The sequence below is a fragment of the Thamnophis elegans genome, chromosome 5, assembly GCF_009769535.1.
Source record: "Thamnophis elegans isolate rThaEle1 chromosome 5, rThaEle1.pri, whole genome shotgun sequence".
NCBI lineage: Eukaryota > Metazoa > Chordata > Lepidosauria > Squamata > Colubridae > Thamnophis > Thamnophis elegans.
In genome coordinates this window covers 71455194-71473270 of record NC_045545.1, presented here as the reverse complement: position 1 = coordinate 71473270, position 18077 = coordinate 71455194, and the positions used below count along the sequence as shown (strand labels likewise).

At 41.1% G+C, this 18077-nt stretch overlaps 1 protein-coding gene across 1 annotated transcript; it reads left to right on the top strand.

The window, feature by feature from the left end:
* Window positions 1-1760: 1760 nt before the first annotated feature.
* SLC32A1 (solute carrier family 32 member 1) lies at window positions 1761-5234 on the top strand. The gene is made up of 2 exons (XM_032217219.1): window positions 1761-2138; window positions 4047-5234. Exons 1-2 carry the CDS (start codon window positions 1761-1763, stop codon window positions 5232-5234), a joined length of 1566 nt encoding a protein of 521 aa, XP_032073110.1.
* Window positions 5235-18077: the final 12843 nt, after the last annotated feature.

The window sequence follows — 18077 nt, the reverse complement described above, 5'->3', positions numbered from 1 at the left end:
TTAAGAAGATTTAATGTCCTCTTAATAAAAGAGGGAGAGGGACAAGCAACCAATCAAATGAGCTACGAGTTGGGCTGAAAGGGGCCGAAGATGCTTTCAATTTCAATTTCGCAATACCTGCTTGCCCCCCCCCCCATCTCATCTCCGCCCACGCAGCCGCAACACCCTATTTCTTGCTGCAGTATTTTATCGAGCCAGGTGCTTGTCTTAAAGCTTGGCTAAAATTAAAAGAGTCACGCTTCCGTCTAAAAATATGGCGGTATTAAACCGCAGCTAGTAAAGAGAATTGATAACGCCCTACACATAAATTCTAAAGACAAGCAAGAGAGATTCGGTAAAGCAGTTGATAGGGCATCGCAGGAATGCGCTTGGCCGTGTAAACAGAATTCGAAGCAAAACCGTCGCACAGGAGTCTATTTCCCGTTGTAGTCTTAAAACTGGACAAATCTGATTTAGTACCTCTCTGCTGGTAGCCAAAAATCAGAGGTCTGGAAACCAATTTTGAGGCGAGGCGAATATATTTCATTAAAGCTTGTAATAAAACGAATTACTGTAGCCTGAAACGGTGCTTCCGGGCTCCTTCCGATTTGGGGCTACCCTAAACTTACGTAGCCCTCACCCTACCATCTCTGCCAATAGATAATTAGAATACCGCCATTTTTTCCAGGCCTCCCTTGCTGACCTCGTCCCCCCCACCCACACTTTCCTCTTCATCCTGGGCAGGGTAACACTATTTAGGTTTCCCCATAGGGACACAATTCTTAGGTGAATTGAACCGAATGAACACAGAGGGCGGCGGGCGAGAAAAGGGTCATTTCCCAGCCTCTTCGAGGAGCCCATTGATGAGGGGGCGGTTGCGGATGGCACAGGGGAGCCCTCCCCGCAGATTTTGATATCAAAGCTGGGTTTGGCTCCGTTCTGCAAACCGCGCCTGGGAAGGAAGAGATGCGTGCAGAAGATGCCAACTGGTGCCCCCTCCCTTTCCTTCTGCAGTTTGTCTCAGGCGTGGGTGTTGCTGTTGGTGGGGAGGGGAGAAGGAGATTTTGGTGGGGACCTCCCCCAGAAATGCAGCAAACCTTTCCTCAGGCTCCCTTCCTCCCATCCCACCCCACCCCACCCCCATCCCATTCTCCCCCTCCCCTTTCCTTCTGCTAGTTGGACGCGTGGGGACAGAGACGTGCCGCGCGCAAGCAGAAGGCTTGCGTGGCAATCTGGTGACCGCCGCTCGTCCCCCTCTCGCTTTCCCCCCTCCCCTCCCCTCCAGGTTCCTCTGCATTGCATTGGCACCGCCGAGGAGGCTGGAGAGACAACCCGCTCGCCTCTCGACTCCGAAGTGGGGGGAGAAGCCGGAGAGAAGGTGGAAGGACGTCGGGGCAGAGGACGTAAGCTGTCGGTGGCGAGGTGGCCATTCCAGCCGCTTTTCCAGCCCCCCACACCTGTCGCACCTTCCGAAGAGCCTATGCCCCTGGCAAACGGCGAGAGCTGCCCCTGCAGGTGCCGAGGTCATGGTCCAAGCCACTCTGCAGAGGCGAAGGTCCAGTTCCAGGCAAGAGTGGAGATAGCGCTCTTCTAAGGCTCGTACTCAACCGCCGGAGCAGCAGCAGCAGCAGCGGGACTGGCGTGCCAAGCGGGACTGGCACCGCAGTAGCTTCGCCGGCTTCGGCCCCTTTCCACCTCTCTGCCCGTTGCCCGCTTCCCGAGCGTTTGGTCTCTGCCCGCACCCGCACTCCCGCACAAGCCAGGCAGCCCGGGCGAGCATCATGGCGACGCTAATTCGCAGCAAGATCTCCAACGTGGCCACCACGGTTTCCAACAAGTCCCAGGCGAAGGTCAGCGGCATCTTTGCCCGCATGGGCTTCCAGGCAGCGACCAACGAAGAAGCGGTGGGGTTTGTTCACTGCGATGACCTGGACTACGAGCACCGGCAGGGGCTGCAGATGGACATCCTGAAATCCGAGGGCAGCGATGAAGGAGGAGAGGCGCCCTTGGAAGGAGATACCCACTACCAGAGGGATGGCACGGGACCCCTGCCTCCCTCCACTTCCAAGGACGACGGCGTGTGCTCCGAGCTGTCCACTCAAGGGAAGCCCAGGATCACCGCCTGGGAAGCCGGCTGGAATGTCACCAATGCCATCCAGGTAACCTTCAGAGCTCTATTTCTCTTTTCCGTTGGGGGAAATCGTGGGTTTAATGGGGACTTTCCTTGGCCTTAGTTTCCAGTGGAGTCAGGGGATCCAGATTCTTTGAGGGGCTGTAGGGGTTCACTCATCTAGAGTAGGGTCCTTGATACCCATCACCTTGGATCATAGTACATTAGAAGCAGAAGGTGTCCTCAGAGGGACATCTTTATCCAATCCACTTGCATCCTAACTATGTAAATAGCTGTCCACCAATTTTCAAATCACTGCATGTTCCAGAAAGGTAAAATCACTTTCTAATTCATGTTAAGAACACGAATCAACACGTTCTAGGTGTTGTTGCACTTCCTCCCTCCCCCATCTTTGTCTCCTCCCCCAAATTCAGCCAGACTTATCTCTATTGTGGCCATTTCAATCTGTGTTAATGAGGATGGGATGGCAATTTTTTTTTTAAATGCAGTTGCATTGTGCATTCTAAATTTGCATTATCTAATCCTTTCCCGTTTCATCTGTATCTATGACTGAAATTGTTTTAATCTGCTCAAAGCAGCATATGATCCAAATGGGACAATCATTCTCCCTTAGATGTTTTATTTGATTTTTGCTTTAGCATTTGGAAAATTGGGAAAGAGTGAAATGACCCCTTTCCCCCTTGCATTGATTTGTATTGTAGATACAGAACATAGGGGCTTAATCTCCAAACCTGATTGTACAATCACGGTTATTTTACAATTTGTTGGCATTGTCTATACACACCAATGAGATGCACCATAACAAAATTGCACTATAGAAAAGATTCGTTCCTTTTCACTTTCAATCCAACGTTGTTCAGATCTGAAAGAAAATAGTACTAATCAGGAAATGAACTTTAGGAAAATGAGTAGCATTTCTAAAGTAGAAATCAATTTTATTCAGTAGTAAAGATGTGAAAGCAAATTTCCATATTTCTGTTGTTCCCAAACTATTGTCCACTTATTAATATATAACTTAAACAAGCAAACAAACAAACAAACAATCTTATTTCCACTAATTTGCCTTTTTGGTGGCATTTCCAACTGTCTTAAATTGTAATCTTCTAATTTTCTGCAAAAATAACCTTTTTATAACTGCAAAGGGTATAGTTTGAAATTCTGTCCCTATTTGTTTGGAAATAAGCTGTAGTAAACTCAGTGAGAACTACTTCTTAGTAGACATGTATATGATTACTTTACAAAACAATTTACTCTATGTATTCAGTTCTAATCCTTTAAGTGAATTATTTTTAGATGATAACAATGGCTTCTATCCCAGTGAATAGTAGTGGCATGTACAATTTGATTTAATAGCAATCTACTGATCACACTGCATTTTTGCATCTGAATCAGTGTCATAACAACCAAAATAAGTCAGAGTAATTTTAGTGAGTTAAAAATTATTGTTCTGGGTGATTGGTATCTAGTCAAAGACGTACATTACACAAGGAAGTGTGGTTGACTCCTATAGTGTACTATTTATTAATTTTTTTTACAAAGTATTGGTTTTATTATGGTGATTTTATTTATTTATTTTTAAATTGCCCTGGATTCCCTCAGGAAAGTAAATGTAAAGTATTTTGTAGTTTTAAAATGAAGTATGTATGCATTTGAACTTTAAATTCTTTTTTTAAAAAAGAAAACCAAACCAATTCTTTCAATGAGACAGGGTCTGCCCATGCTTCCTAGCTGCATGAGAATTTATGGAAGTAATATTTTTAAGAACATGTCTATGCAGAAAAATGAAGTCTCTTCTTCCCCCTATTTTTAAATGTTTTAATTTTGGAATTAAAAAAGCAAGTTGTTACAATCTCCATTTGTGTATTTTCTTGGAGAGTAACTGCTTCCTTGTAAATAAATATTTGAGCAATACAATATCCATTTTCTGTCTTTCTAGGGGATGTTTGTTCTTGGCCTGCCCTATGCTATCCTTCATGGTGGATACCTAGGACTCTTTTTAATCATTTTTGCAGCGGTAGTTTGCTGCTACACTGGGAAAATCCTCATTGCCTGTCTCTATGAAGAGAACGAAGATGGGGAGATAGTCAGGGTGAGAGACTCCTATGTGGATATTGCAAATGCTTGCTGCACCCCTAGGTTTCCCAGTCTCGGGGGCAGGATTGTAAATGTGGCCCAGATCATAGAACTGGTCATGACCTGCATCCTGTATGTAGTGGTCAGTGGTAACCTGATGTATAACAGCTTCCCAAACTTGCCAGTGTCCCAGAAATCGTGGTCCATCATTGCGACAGCAGCGCTCCTGCCTTGTGCTTTCTTGAAGAACCTCAAAGCTGTTTCCAAATTCAGTTTACTCTGCACCTTGGCTCATTTTGTGATAAACGTTTTAGTGATTGCCTACTGCCTCTCCAGAGCCCGAGACTGGGCATGGGATAAAGTCAAGTTTTACATTGATGTGAAGAAGTTCCCCATCTCAATTGGCATCATTGTCTTCAGTTACACCTCTCAGATCTTTCTGCCTTCCTTGGAAGGGAACATGCAGAATCCCAAGGAGTTCCATTGCATGATGAACTGGACTCACATAGCTGCTTGCATCCTGAAGGGTCTCTTTGCCTTGGTAGCCTACCTGACTTGGGCCGATGATACAAAAGAAGTCATTACAGACAACTTGCCCTCCACCATTAGAGCTGTCGTTAACCTTTTCTTGGTAGCCAAGGCTTTGCTCTCCTATCCTTTGCCTTTCTTTGCAGCGGTGGAAGTCCTGGAGCGTTCCCTCTTCCAAGAAGGAACCAGGGCTTGCTTTCCTAATTGCTATGGGGGTGACGGGAGGCTGAAAGCCTGGGGACTCACCCTTAGGTGTGCTCTTGTGGTGTTCACCTTGCTGATGGCCATATATGTCCCACATTTTGCCCTCCTGATGGGCCTAACAGGAAGCCTCACAGGGGCAGGCCTCTGTTTCCTCCTTCCCAGCCTTTTCCACCTGAAGCTATTATGGAGGAAACTCTTGTGGCATCACGTCTTCTTTGATGTGGCCATTTTTGTAATAGGCGGTATATGCAGTGTGTCAGGCTTCATTCACTCTTTAGAAGGCCTCATTGAAGCTTTTAGAACCAATACAGAAGACTAAAAGGTGGGCTAGATTGGTTGCACTGGAGGGAGGGAGGAGAACAAGCAAACAACCCACACACAGAGAACATTTACATAGCCAAAAGTTTATGCATCCCCATAAAAGAGAAATGTTGTTATTTTAGTGAAGTTACACTTGACAAACATAAGTGAGTTTCCAGATCAGAGGCTTACCCAACAGACTTTTTAAATAAATGAAGAAACCCTATATATTTTGTATTATTTAGATATTATCAGAGAAAAAAGTATTTGGAATATTTCCCTGTCTTCTTCACTTCATAATCTACATACATTTAATCTTTCTAAAGAGAGTAAAATCCTCTGTTTGGAACTAGAGAGTGATTCCATGGTAATACTTTTGCAGGTTTTATGCAACTCAGTATTGTTTAAAAATAGTATAAATGTCCATCCAGTTGCTTGGGATCATTATGCTGGATCACTGGAATACATGTACGGCTTGATGCTAAATTTGTATGAAGAACAAATTGAGATGGCTCTGGCGACCATCCCTGAGTCTAGCAAACTGTAACGTTTACAGCTGTATATTAAAACAATCCGTAAGAACTGCTTTAACACTTCCATGTCAGCTCATATCCAGTACCAGCATGTCCCATTTTGAGTAAAGATCTGTAGCTGACCTGCAGCTGAGATCACAGACTTAGTGTCAGTTATTGAGGATTGAGTTACTTTTATTCCTATTCTTAAAAAAAAAGAGAGAATAAAATTGTTGGATTTGACAGCTATTATGGATAAGAATAAATCATATACAAGAAAACATTTCTGTGCAACTACCAGGTTTGTGGAGCTGTTTCAAATGTATGTGTGATGTATTTGTGGTAAATACAATGACAAATGTATATCAGAAAATTTATCTTTAACATAGAATGTGATTCATCAATATATCAAACAATAAAGAGAAACCATAAGAATTACGGCTGGTATGGTTTTTTTCTAGGAATGCCTTTATAGTATCCTCAAAGCATCTCATATCCTATAGTTATTTATGTGAAGCCAAGCTCCATTGCAACTCAGCATGTCTTTCTTCTTTGTAGCTACTTCTTTTTCAATTGCATGGTAAGTCAGCAGATATTTTTTGCAGGTACAAGGTGGATTAAGAAACATCATGTGGTGTATGTAAATAAAGCATGTGTTGAATTCAAATGTTGTACCAACTTGGATGGATGATTTCTTGGTTCTCACAGTAGTTCTGCAGTGTGCATATTTACCTAGAACAAAGGATCTAAGATTTCAGTGGAATTTTCTCTCTGACTAAGCATTGGGTTATGAACTGATTCTCCAATCTGTGAAGAACATTTCGTATTCAGCCAAAACAGTGCAATGTTCTATGAGAATTGTAATGGAAGTTACTTGCCAATAGTATTGTGAAGTTTTTGTCTTCTGGTTATTCATTTATTGCATAGGACTCTTCAAAATATATTTGAGATGTAACATTTATTATTTTGAAATCATTTAGTATGGACCACACTATTTTTTTCTCTTTTTATTTTAATTCAGTGTTCTGGTCTTTGAGCATAATTTCTATACTAAATATATTTTAATTATCTATCTATCATCTATCATCTATCATCTATCTATCTATCTATCTATCTATCTATCTATCTATCTATCTATCTATCTATCCATCCATCCATCCATCCATCCATCCATCCATCCATCCATCCATCTATCAATCATCTAACATTCTTCTATCTTCATCCATCCATCCATGTATTCTTATTATCAATCTGTAAAATATTTTAAATGTTTCCATAATGTTTCATGCAACAAAATGACTATTTCAAGCATTTTAGTATTTCAGCTTTGAAGAATAGAAGCTGAAACTGGGAGGGAAAGGAACAGGAATAGCAACAGGAATCCTTGGATCTATCTGATGTAAGAATTAAACTATTATCTGGTAGTCCTGTTTCTGGACTATATCTTTCCAGAGTAGAGGAGAGGCAATCAAAGTGGGATTATCTCCTTTATGAAGACATTTTTTGTCTATGATAATCTTCCATGAAAGGTTGAAAACCGAATAACTTTGTCTATTTCCTAACAACCTAAAATTATCCCTTCTCCCCCCTTAAAGAAAATGTACAAGAAGTATTCCTCTTGCTTGTACAATCCTCTAAGTACCATGCCAGTTGACAACTGTAAATAAATCAGGAACTTCCTCAAACAAGACTGCCCACCTTGGGTAGCTTTTAACAAAGATCTGCTGATACCTGCCAGGAAGTAAGAGGGCAGTGGCCCAAGTGGCCAGGCTTCCTTGTGATAGCTTTCCCCTGATGAAATATGTTGATCCCAGAAGTGACCCAAGACCTCCAAAAAGCAATGAAAACTGTATTTTTGAAAGGGACATTGATTTCTGAGCATTTTCTTTGGGAGTCTGTTAGGCCTATCTTCTACCCAATGGATTTTAGTTCATTTTAGGTTGAGGTCATGGCACAATTTATTGTTCCTTATGACTTGTGCACCACCTGAGTCTTATGAAAGGCTAGTTAGGTAGTACAACTCTTAAATCTTTGCAATGGGGTTTGAATAATGCAGTACTGAAATGACATGGGATGACATGGGTAATGACATGTTTCTGATTAACCTTAATTCCAGTTTAATTCTTTTTATAGCAATCTTTTCATGGGAATGTTTTATGTATTTATTTAAATGGTGTTACAGCCTTTTTTGACCCATTTAAGCAGTGAAAGAAACGAAAGGCCGAGGTGGCGCAGTGGGTAGAGTGCAGTACTGCAGCCACTTCAGCTGACTGCTAGCTGCAGTTCTGTGGTTCAAATCTCACTGGCTCAGGGTTGACTCAGTGTTTCATCCTTCCGAGGTGGGTAAAATGAGGACTCAGACTGTGGGGGCGATATGCTGACTCTGTAAACCGCTTAGAGAGGGCTGAAAGCCTTATGAAGCGGTATATAAGTCTAACTGCTATTGCTAATGGATTTTTTTCTGAATAGGATACTATTTAAATTAACTAAACTACTGGATATATTTGGAGATTATAGGCATAATATTGGCCAACTCTTATCTTTGAGTAAAAGTGTTGCTCAGTTCTACTATTATACATTGATTTTGAGCCCTTGGATATTGTCCTGGCTGCCTGGAAGGAAAGATGAGATAAAAAAAGAAATACCATTTAATAAAATGTGAACAATTGAATTTCAGAGTAGTGCTGACATGCAGGCCTAACCACTACAATGGAAAAGATATTACGTTTACAAAAAGAAGACAACTTGTTCTCAAAATTAGTCTACTAAAATTATAATCATAATTCGGATTTAGGGCATCTTTAACAAGCATATTAAATAAAATAAATAAAAAGCCATCAAATTATTCGAAGTGCAGAATGTACAAAGAAGCAGAAGAAACAGTAGATCTCATACATTGCTATAATAAGGTCACACAAGCTGATTATAATTGACATAACACAGTCAGCACAATAATACACTGGAACATCTGTAAACATTATCATGTGCCGCTAATGATAAATTGTTGGGAACATAGAGCTGAAAAAGAAGTAAAAAATGACCAAATTAAAGTATTGTGAGATTTCCAAATACAAACTGATTTTTTTTGACTCATAATAAATCAGATTTAACTCTGCTTAGAAAGAAGAAAGTATGGATAACTGATGTGGCAATACCAGAGAATAGTAAACTAGAAGACAAAGCATTGATCATAGAGTATCAAGATCTGAAAATCAAAATTGAAAGATTGTGACATAAACTTGTTATGATGATTCCAATAGTTACTGCACACAGGGTACAATACCAAAGAATATTTGTGTATTAAAAAAAATCCCATCTGTCAATTACAAAAGGCCATGCTGCTTTGATCTACACATATACTACACCAATACATTACAGCATCCTAGATAGTTGGGAAGAAGGTCAACAACAGGTAATGAACTGACACCTGTGATTTCATATTTTTGTGTATATATGAATACTTTTTAACAGTAACTTAATTACTAAATTGTTTGGTATCTTTAATATTATTTAATAACAACATCTACCTATTTAGGTCCTTGGGAAAGACTTGGTATGGATACAAATGTCAAATCCAGTTTAAGTATTTGGCTGACTGTGCAACTAACCATACTGTAAGAATGTTTTTCTTAAGAATTCTACCTTTCTCTTTTCCTGGTTAAGTTCTTTCTTTATCCCTATCAGGAATTTCGAATAGTGCCTTCTAGTGGCCAATTGAGATTACTTTCTCCAAAACTCATATTCGAGAGAGTCTAATCTTTTTGCAATCTTGTTGACTGGAGGGAGTATCGCTGAAATAAAAATCCCTTTTAGAAAATATTCTGCAAAAAAGTTTTATCAAACACGTGTATAGTAATAGGTGAGGGTTTTTTTCTTTAAAAAATAACGTTTACTTTGTTTGCGTTAAAACAATCCATTTGAAAGGGAACAAGAAACATTCATTCTTGTGTTATAATTCGTTTTAAAATGTGAAATTTCAGAGTTCTCTGGCAGGAAAACCTTTAGCGTTACCTATTGTATGCAGAAAAAGTCATTTATTTCCCCCTGGAGAGGAAAAGAGGAGAAATGGAAACTAAGGCTAAACTAACTGGAAGTTTTTAAGATGAGATTGGATAACCATTTGTCTGAAGTGGTGTAGGGTTCCCTGCCTAAGCAGGGGGTTGGACTAGAAGACCTCCAAGGTCCCTTCCAACTCTGTTATTCTATTATATTCTAACTGGTTCCCTAGATGAAAACCCAATGGACACCATTGAGAATAGCTTCTGAGTAGGCGGATATAGATAAGTTCTTTCAGAAATAAAGTGAACACCTTTGAGAACACAGTTTTTCATGGAAAGTATGCATGCCACCTTGTTTATAGGATTGCAGTCTATATCCCAGCTCAGTTCGATCACCAGATCTTCACCTCCTCGCAGGGATAACCCTCACAACGACTAGGAGTTATCATTCCTTGCTGCTCGGCGTCACGTCATCCGCACGACGTCACACAACTGCATTTTGAAACCCCTGCGGCTCATGCGTAACCTAAACGTATCTGCTATGCAAGCCGTCGCCCGAAGCGTTGAGAGTATGTATTCACAATTTCCCAGTTTTTCTGGCGTTTAGAATCCCAATCGTTCTGATAGAAGCTAATTTGGGGCAGGCTTTCGACCCGCAAGAAGTTCCCAAGAAACGTTGGAACCCGTTTGTTTTGCAAGGGCAATTGAGGGAAGAGCCGCGCCGGAAGACAAGGTACTGATCACCCTTCTACTTTTGATTCCTAACTCTGTTTGAAGTAATGAGGTGCACCGATGTTGGGTACAATCTTCTTCATTGGAAGAAGCTGTTTAACGGGTCTCTTAGACCGACATCCTACAGTTTCGGGGAAACAGAACGGTGTAAAATTGTCCGAGTTTTGAAACAAGATTGTCCCCTTTATTTCCCACAGAGATGAGGTCGTTGGTAGAAAGCTGTAAAATTCACCCAAATATCGAGGTCGTGAAAAAGGATACTTCCGATGGAATCCTATTTCCTCTTTTCTTTTGCATTTATGCAAGACAGGCATCTTCCCTTGGGTTTTTTTTTTTGGGTTGCAAACACAGGATGTCCTTTGGGCAAGTTATTCTCCTGCACAGAGAGGGAAATGAGGGGGAGGGAGAGAGGGGGGAGGGAGAGGGAGGGAGAGGGAGGGAGGGAGGGAGGGAGGGAGGGAGAGAGAGAGAGAGAGAGAGAGAGAGAGAGAGAGAGAGGGAGAGAGGGAGAGAGAGAGATTGGCGGGAGTTGGTGGGAAGGAACAAAAGATTCAGGATTGCTAAAGATGCCAGAACAGGTAGCTATGAGGGGTATAGAAGCAGAGGGAAGCACTGAAGAGCAGCCTTTGCATGTGCCACCCCTCCCCCCATATGCAGTGGTTGCAGACTCTTGTTTAAGCCAAAGGTATTCTTACAAACAGAACCTGTTTCCAAAAAACCCAAGAAAGCTGCTAATCAAACATCTGACACTTATATCAGCAGACTGAAAGTTGGAAGATGTGACACCCCCACTCACCTGGTGAGGAAGTGGCTCTATGGGCATCAGTTCTTTAAGCAGACTTGCTCAATTTTAGCAATTTTAAGTGTTGTGGACATCAACTCCCAGAAATCCTCAAGCAGTTAGTGTCAGGGTTCCAAGTAACACCCCTCAACTGAGTAAGACTCCGAGGCCAGCAGTTCCTCAAAGTTCCATTTTATTACAGATGTCATTGGCACAGCTGGGAAAACCCAAAGCTGAAAGCACCCTGGGTTCTCCCCACCCAAAGGAAAGTCAAAGTCCCCTCCCCTGCACCCACACATCCATCACATGGTCCAATCAATCCACCGTCCCAACTGGAGATGTTTCCCAGTCATGCCTCTCCAGGGGCAAGCTAAGCTTCCTCACTCCCAGAGAAAGGAAAGTTATTTTGGTTAACTATCTCTGCCCATTCCATGCAACCCCCCTCCCAGTTTCCCATAGCAGGCCTCTGCTGTGGGAGCCCTGAAGATCCAAAGAGAAAGATGGCCTCCAGGGCTGACAGTTAGCTTTTTGCTAGGGAATTCTGGGAGTTCAGTTCTACAATCTTAAAGTTGCTAAAATTGAGAAAGTTTGCTTTAGACCAACCCATGCCTTCTTGAAAATCTTCAGGGTTTATTTGGAAACTATTTTCTCTTTCCAAACTATGTTCTAGTCAGAAGATGTCAGTCTTAAGACAAAGCTCCAGGTGTTCTTGTTATCTGCTCAGCCTCTCTGCATGGACCTCTCAGGTCTTTTCTATGGCTCCTAACCCCACCTTCCCTTTATGATTTATGATTCTCCTCAAACTGCTGCCCTTGGTTGCCATGGTTGGAAATTATGGGAAATGAATTCCTGCCTACCTGGAGAGTGCCTGAAAAAAGCTGGGAATAGAATCATGGCAATTAAACCAGTTGTTTATTTCAGCAGATTTGCTTGAGTATCACTAAGGCTATTCATTTCTGATCAATAATGAAGACTTTATTTTGTTTCAGTGACAAGTTGAACCATAAGACACTACAGATCATGGGTAATTGATCATGAATAACTTAACTGAGGTGGCACAGTGGTTAGAGTGCTGTACTGCAGCCACTTCAGCTGACTGTTATCTGCAGTTCGGCGGTTCAAATCTCACCGGCTCAGGGTTGACTCAGTGTTTCATCCTTCCGAGGTGGGTAAAATGAGGACCCAGACTGTGGGGGCGATATGCTGACTCTTTAAACCACTTAGAGAGGGCTGAAAGCCCTATGAAGCGGTATATAAGTCGAACTGCTATTGCTATTGCTATTGCTAACTGTGTTATTGGGATAAGTTTCTACGGTTATTTAATGTATTCCCCCTCTCAGAAGAAGTATGGTACCAGCATTTCTCAGTAACTTAACATATTTTATTAAAAGAATGTTAGCTTTAATAACCTGTAGCTCACTCTATCTGGTGCATAAATATACCGAGCTAATTTACACAGTTTTCTAAGTCCACACAAACACTTTATAAAGTACACACACCAGCTGGATATGTCAACATGCTAAGATATAAATGTGGGGGTCTCAGCAAATGGCAAATGACTTTAGCTACTTCAGAAAGTAACTTGGGTTGGACCTGGTTAATATTTAGATAGGAGACTATGTAGATATCCCAAAGCTAAAAGGTAGACGGGAAGGTTTCTTTTTTAAGATCAGAAGTTAACCACTTATTTCATGCTGCCAAGAAAATAGAATAGAATCGTATTTGTTATTGGTTCAATTGTGATTGGATACACAAGGAATTTGTCTTTGATGCATATGCCTCAGAGTACATAAAAGGGAAAAAAAGAAAAAAGAGAGGAAAAAATATATTCACCAAGAATCACAAGATACAACACTTAATGATAGGTTACTAATAAGCAATCAAGTCATACTAGGAAACAAACTGAACAGTATAAATCGTAGAAATACAAGCAACATGGTTATAGTCATAAGTGGGAGGAGGTAGGTAATAGGAAGGATGAGAAGAATAATAGTGATACAGTCTTAGTAAATAGCTTGACAGTATTGTGGGAATTAGTTGTTTAGCAGAATAATGGCATTCGGGGAAAAAGATGTCCTTGTGTCTACTTGTTCTGGTGTGCAATGCCCTAGCATTGTTTTGAGGGTAGAAGTTGAAACAATTTATGTCCAGGATGTGAGGGGTCTGTAGATATTTTCACAGCCCTCTTTTTTGACTTGTGCAGTATACAGATCCTCAGTGAAAGGCAGATTGAAAACAATTATTTTTTCTGCAGTTCTAATTATCCATTGAAGTCTGTGCCTGTCTTGTTTGACTGCAGAGCCTGCTGGTGTGGATGCATCCATCAAGCCATACTCCTTTTGAGAATATCTGCATTTTTAGTAAGGGATCTAATGGTTTTTAAAGGAGAGATATTTGAAGGAGCCAATTGCTGCCATATAGGGCAGGCTTATTCTGAAAATAACTTTTAGGTCTGTAATAGTAAACTATTGGCTATTGCTAATGGAAGGGGAAGAGGCCTTGTGGGTCCCACAAGATGACAGTTTGTAATAGAGGGGACTTAAAGCATGCCAACGCCATAATATTTTATTGGATGGGATCAGATGGGCTTTAGATGGTCCCTCAAATATCCAAAACCTATGCCAAATATCATAGGTGCTTCATAGGTGATAACCAGCACACAGAAGCAAGCTAATAACTAATGCAGTTCATGCAGCAGAGTTATTACTGGCCTACTTATCATACTAGGGCAAGGACACCTATCACACTGCGGTATTCTGGGCCAGCTGTAGCTTCTGAATTATTTTCAAGGAGAGCCCTATGTGGATAACATATGTTATCCAAGGCATGAGGGATTGCAAGTAGGGACTCCCAATTCAGGAAAGGGTTAAACTCAAAGGTGGGTTCCTACCTATTTGGTCCAGTTCAGCTGAATAGGTAGTAACTCCGGTGGAAACCTGATTGTACCGGTTCTATCCTCGGCGGCACCATCTTGATTTTCTGTTTTGCACATGTGCAGAACAATCTTCATTGAAAAAAATGTGATTTTTATTCCTTTTTTAATGTTGTGTGCATGCGCAGATCATTTTAAATGCAAATGCACACACCCACGTGCACAAAATGTTTTGGGCGCCCAATCGGTAGCAATGGCGCCTGGAACCCACTCCTGGTTAAACTGTAAGACAAGATGAATCTATGAAAGGGTTTTTCCAGGCCACAACTGCCAATTGCCAAGGCAGGAGCTGTGATCTGTCTGGGGAAATGCTACCCTGCTGAGAACTAAATTTGAACAATGTCAGATTCATTTGCAATCACTCTTTTCCCTAGTTTGGGCTGCATCTCTTCTTTTGTAATGCTGCTGAATTAAATTAAGCGAAAACTGGCTTGCAGTTTGTTCCTTTCAGAGTTTCCTCTTCTGTAGAATTCAGATGTTGGACATCTATAGAAATAGTTCTGGGTATTGTAGAATTCAAATCCCATCATACCTAGGTAAAAGGTTTGCATCCAGGAGTGATATTCATTTATCTTCCTGACTAGTTCGCAAATATGAGCGTCCATGTGCATCTGTGCATTTGCTGAGCCTTCCGCGCATGCGCTTTTGGCTAAAAAAGGACCTAAATGGGATGCCATAGATCTGGGGTGGGTGGGCGGGGCCACCCATGATTTCCACTACTGGTAGAATACCACCACTGTTTGCATCACTAGTCCAGCCTCACTTTCTGAAAGCTGAAGGTATAATTCAATATTATACTTTTCTCATTCTCATTTCAGAGGCTCTAACATTCAAGCTTAGATTTGAAAAGATAGAGGGACACGTTGTCATCCAAAAAAGCTATAAACCCTCTGGTTCCAAACAGCTTTTTTGCCCACTTCCTATGCAAGAATGCTGCAAGAGGAATCACTATTTTTAAAATCAACATAGGGCAAGTATGAAGCAGAGTCTAGTTGACTAGTTACATCTGGTTATGTAAGCAATTATTGCTATCTAATCAGTATGTCAAAAAAGTGAAATTAGATGCAGTACTCTTTTTCCTACAAGACCAGAAGAAATCAGGAAAACCTGTTTTCCAATCGCTATTGGATTTTCAGTGAAATGCTAACTTCAATGAAATACTATCTGGTTATATAAACAAATTATATTAGAATGAACGTGCCTCAACACCGATGGAACAGGTAAGACTATATGGTTGGCTCTTATTACTGTTTTAATTTAGCTTTCAGTTTCATTTCAGTGCACAAAATTAAGTCTGAGGTTCCCACACTACCAAAATAATTTTTTTTAAAAACTTTATTATGACCAAAGCCTTGAAAAAACAAATACAAAATGACTAGTAACGAATATAGGAGGAATGTAATAGTCAGGTTGGTTCATTCCCAACATTCTTGAAAGTAGATAATATAATTGGCAATGTTATAAGTGATCTGAAAAGTCTTGCTGGTTAATAGAAAGGTTACCTGATACATCTTCTAAATGCCTTCAAGAAGGAAAAATTAAATTATGGTGTAAAGTGGAAAAAAAATTACAATGTGTAATCATTTTTATTTCTTCCATACCATAATGACACCATTAACAGGTTATACTGTAGATGTTTTGTGGAACTTGTCTTGAAACAGTCCAAAGAGAAAGTTCTATGACTCTTCCATCAAACATTGTTGAGGTCCTGCAGAATATCTGATCTAGATCCAGTTGTAATTCTGAGTCCAGGAGGCCTTATGTGATCAATTCCTTGGTCTGATTCCTATTTAATATACATACGTAACAAAGAATAACCCCACAATACTGTTTTCTGGATAAAGATTTGATTCCATAATAAATTTCTCCAGGTTTTCATCTAACACCAGCAATTTAAAGATGTTTTTTTTATCCCATGGAGTAGATATTGGAGCAAAAGAAGGAGAGGAAAGTCACACTGGTTATAAATCTGTTATGCATCTTTTGAAAACTTCCTGTTTATTCTTTTTACAAAACCCTCTGTATATCCCAACCTGGCAGCATTTGCACAATACCATTAATGACCCAAGAAATCAACAATCTCCTGTGCTTCCACAGAAGCATCATGCCATGCTGAAAAACCATCAACTGGATTGCTGCAGAACCATCTGGAATGCTGGAACCATCTAGTACATTTTTATTGTTGGATCATGTGGACTTGAGTACTTGGACTTGTTCAATAATTAATCCTTTGACCTCCATGTTGATTTCCAGAGTTCTCTGGAATCCCAGGGACAATCTAGGAGAGACATCCTAGAGAAAATCCAAATAGTATCTATGGGATGGGTGTCAAACTTGCTGTGTCACCTTGATGTCACATGATGTATTGTGAAGTTTTTTGCCTTTGCGGAGCTGGGGTGGGTGTGGCCTGCACGTGATGCATCTAGTCCGTGGGCCGCCAGTTTGACATCCCTGATTTATGGAGCTTCTTAGTTATCCAAATCATAACTGTTCCAAAGGTGCTTTTTCAAGAGGAAACTGGACTTTCTGGTTTTTCTTTGAAGATGTTCCACTTCTCATCCAAGAAGCTTCTTCAGCTCTGAAGCTTCAGAAACTTCTTGGATGAAAAGCAAATGTCTTCAAAGAAAAACCATAAAGTCCATTTGCCTCTTGAAAAAAAAAGCACCTTGGGACAGACAAATAATATGTGCCTTTACTTATTGCATTTATTTACTACAATGATCTTACTGGCTTCTCAGAGTGAACATCCATAAGCCATAAAATGCAAAACATTGCAATCAAAATTAAATCATAGCACCATGATTTATCATCACATAAGAGACACAATAGAATGGAGATGGGAGTCCTCCTTGACCCCCAATTACTTTTCACCACAAATTCCATTTTTGCCAAATTCCAAAGCATAGGAGTTGTAATTATTACATACGTAGTTCAAGCCTCTGCTCCCTTCAGCTCATAATACTGTTGGAAAAATTGATTTTGTTGGGCAGCAAGATTTCAAGATTTAATGAATTTGTATGCCGCCCAATCCCGAAGGACTCTGGGCGGCTTACATAAAAACAATTTAAAAATACTAAAAAATTTAAAATACAAAGACAAAGCAAGTTAAAAGAACACAACTTGCACTCAATTCTTAGTGGGGCTGGAACTCAATCAAGGATCAGCAGCCCCAGGCCTGCCGGAACATCCAGGTCTTAGTAGACTTTCGGAAGGCCGAGAGAGTGGGGAGGGTCCGGATCTCAGGGGGTAGATCGTTCCATAGGGCTGGGGCAGCTACAGAGAAGGCTCTCCCCCGAGGAGCCGCCAGTCGACATTGTGTAGTTGACAGCACCCGGAGAAGGCCCATCCTGTGAGATCTTATCGGATGCTGGGAGGTATGTGGCAGGAGGCGGTCACGGAGATATCCAGGTCCTAGTCCATGTAGGGCTTTAAAGGTGATAACCAGCACCTTGAAGCACGAAGCAAAGTTTCTAAGTAGAGAAGACAATTCTCCAGGTTAATATTTCAAATTGCATCTAGCATTTTGCAATGCTCTAGAACAAGGCTGCCAAACACACTGCCCATGGGCCAGATGAGTCACGTGCTGGCCACACCCATGCCCAGTTTAGCAAAGGGGAAAAAAAGTCACGTTATGTCACAGGATGCCACCATAATGACATGAGTTTGACGCCCCTGCTCTAGAACACAGGTGTCAAACTCACCACGTCATGTTGCCATCATGTGATATTTTGGGACATTTTCTCTTCACAGAGCTAGGGTGGGCATAGCCTGTGCATGACACATCCGGCCCAGGGGCCGCCAGTTTAGAACCTATTGGTAATCAATGCAATACGGGGGTTATATGATTGCATTCACCATTGAGGTGCTGAGTTTTGAATCAATTACAGTTTTAAGTAATCATCAGGGG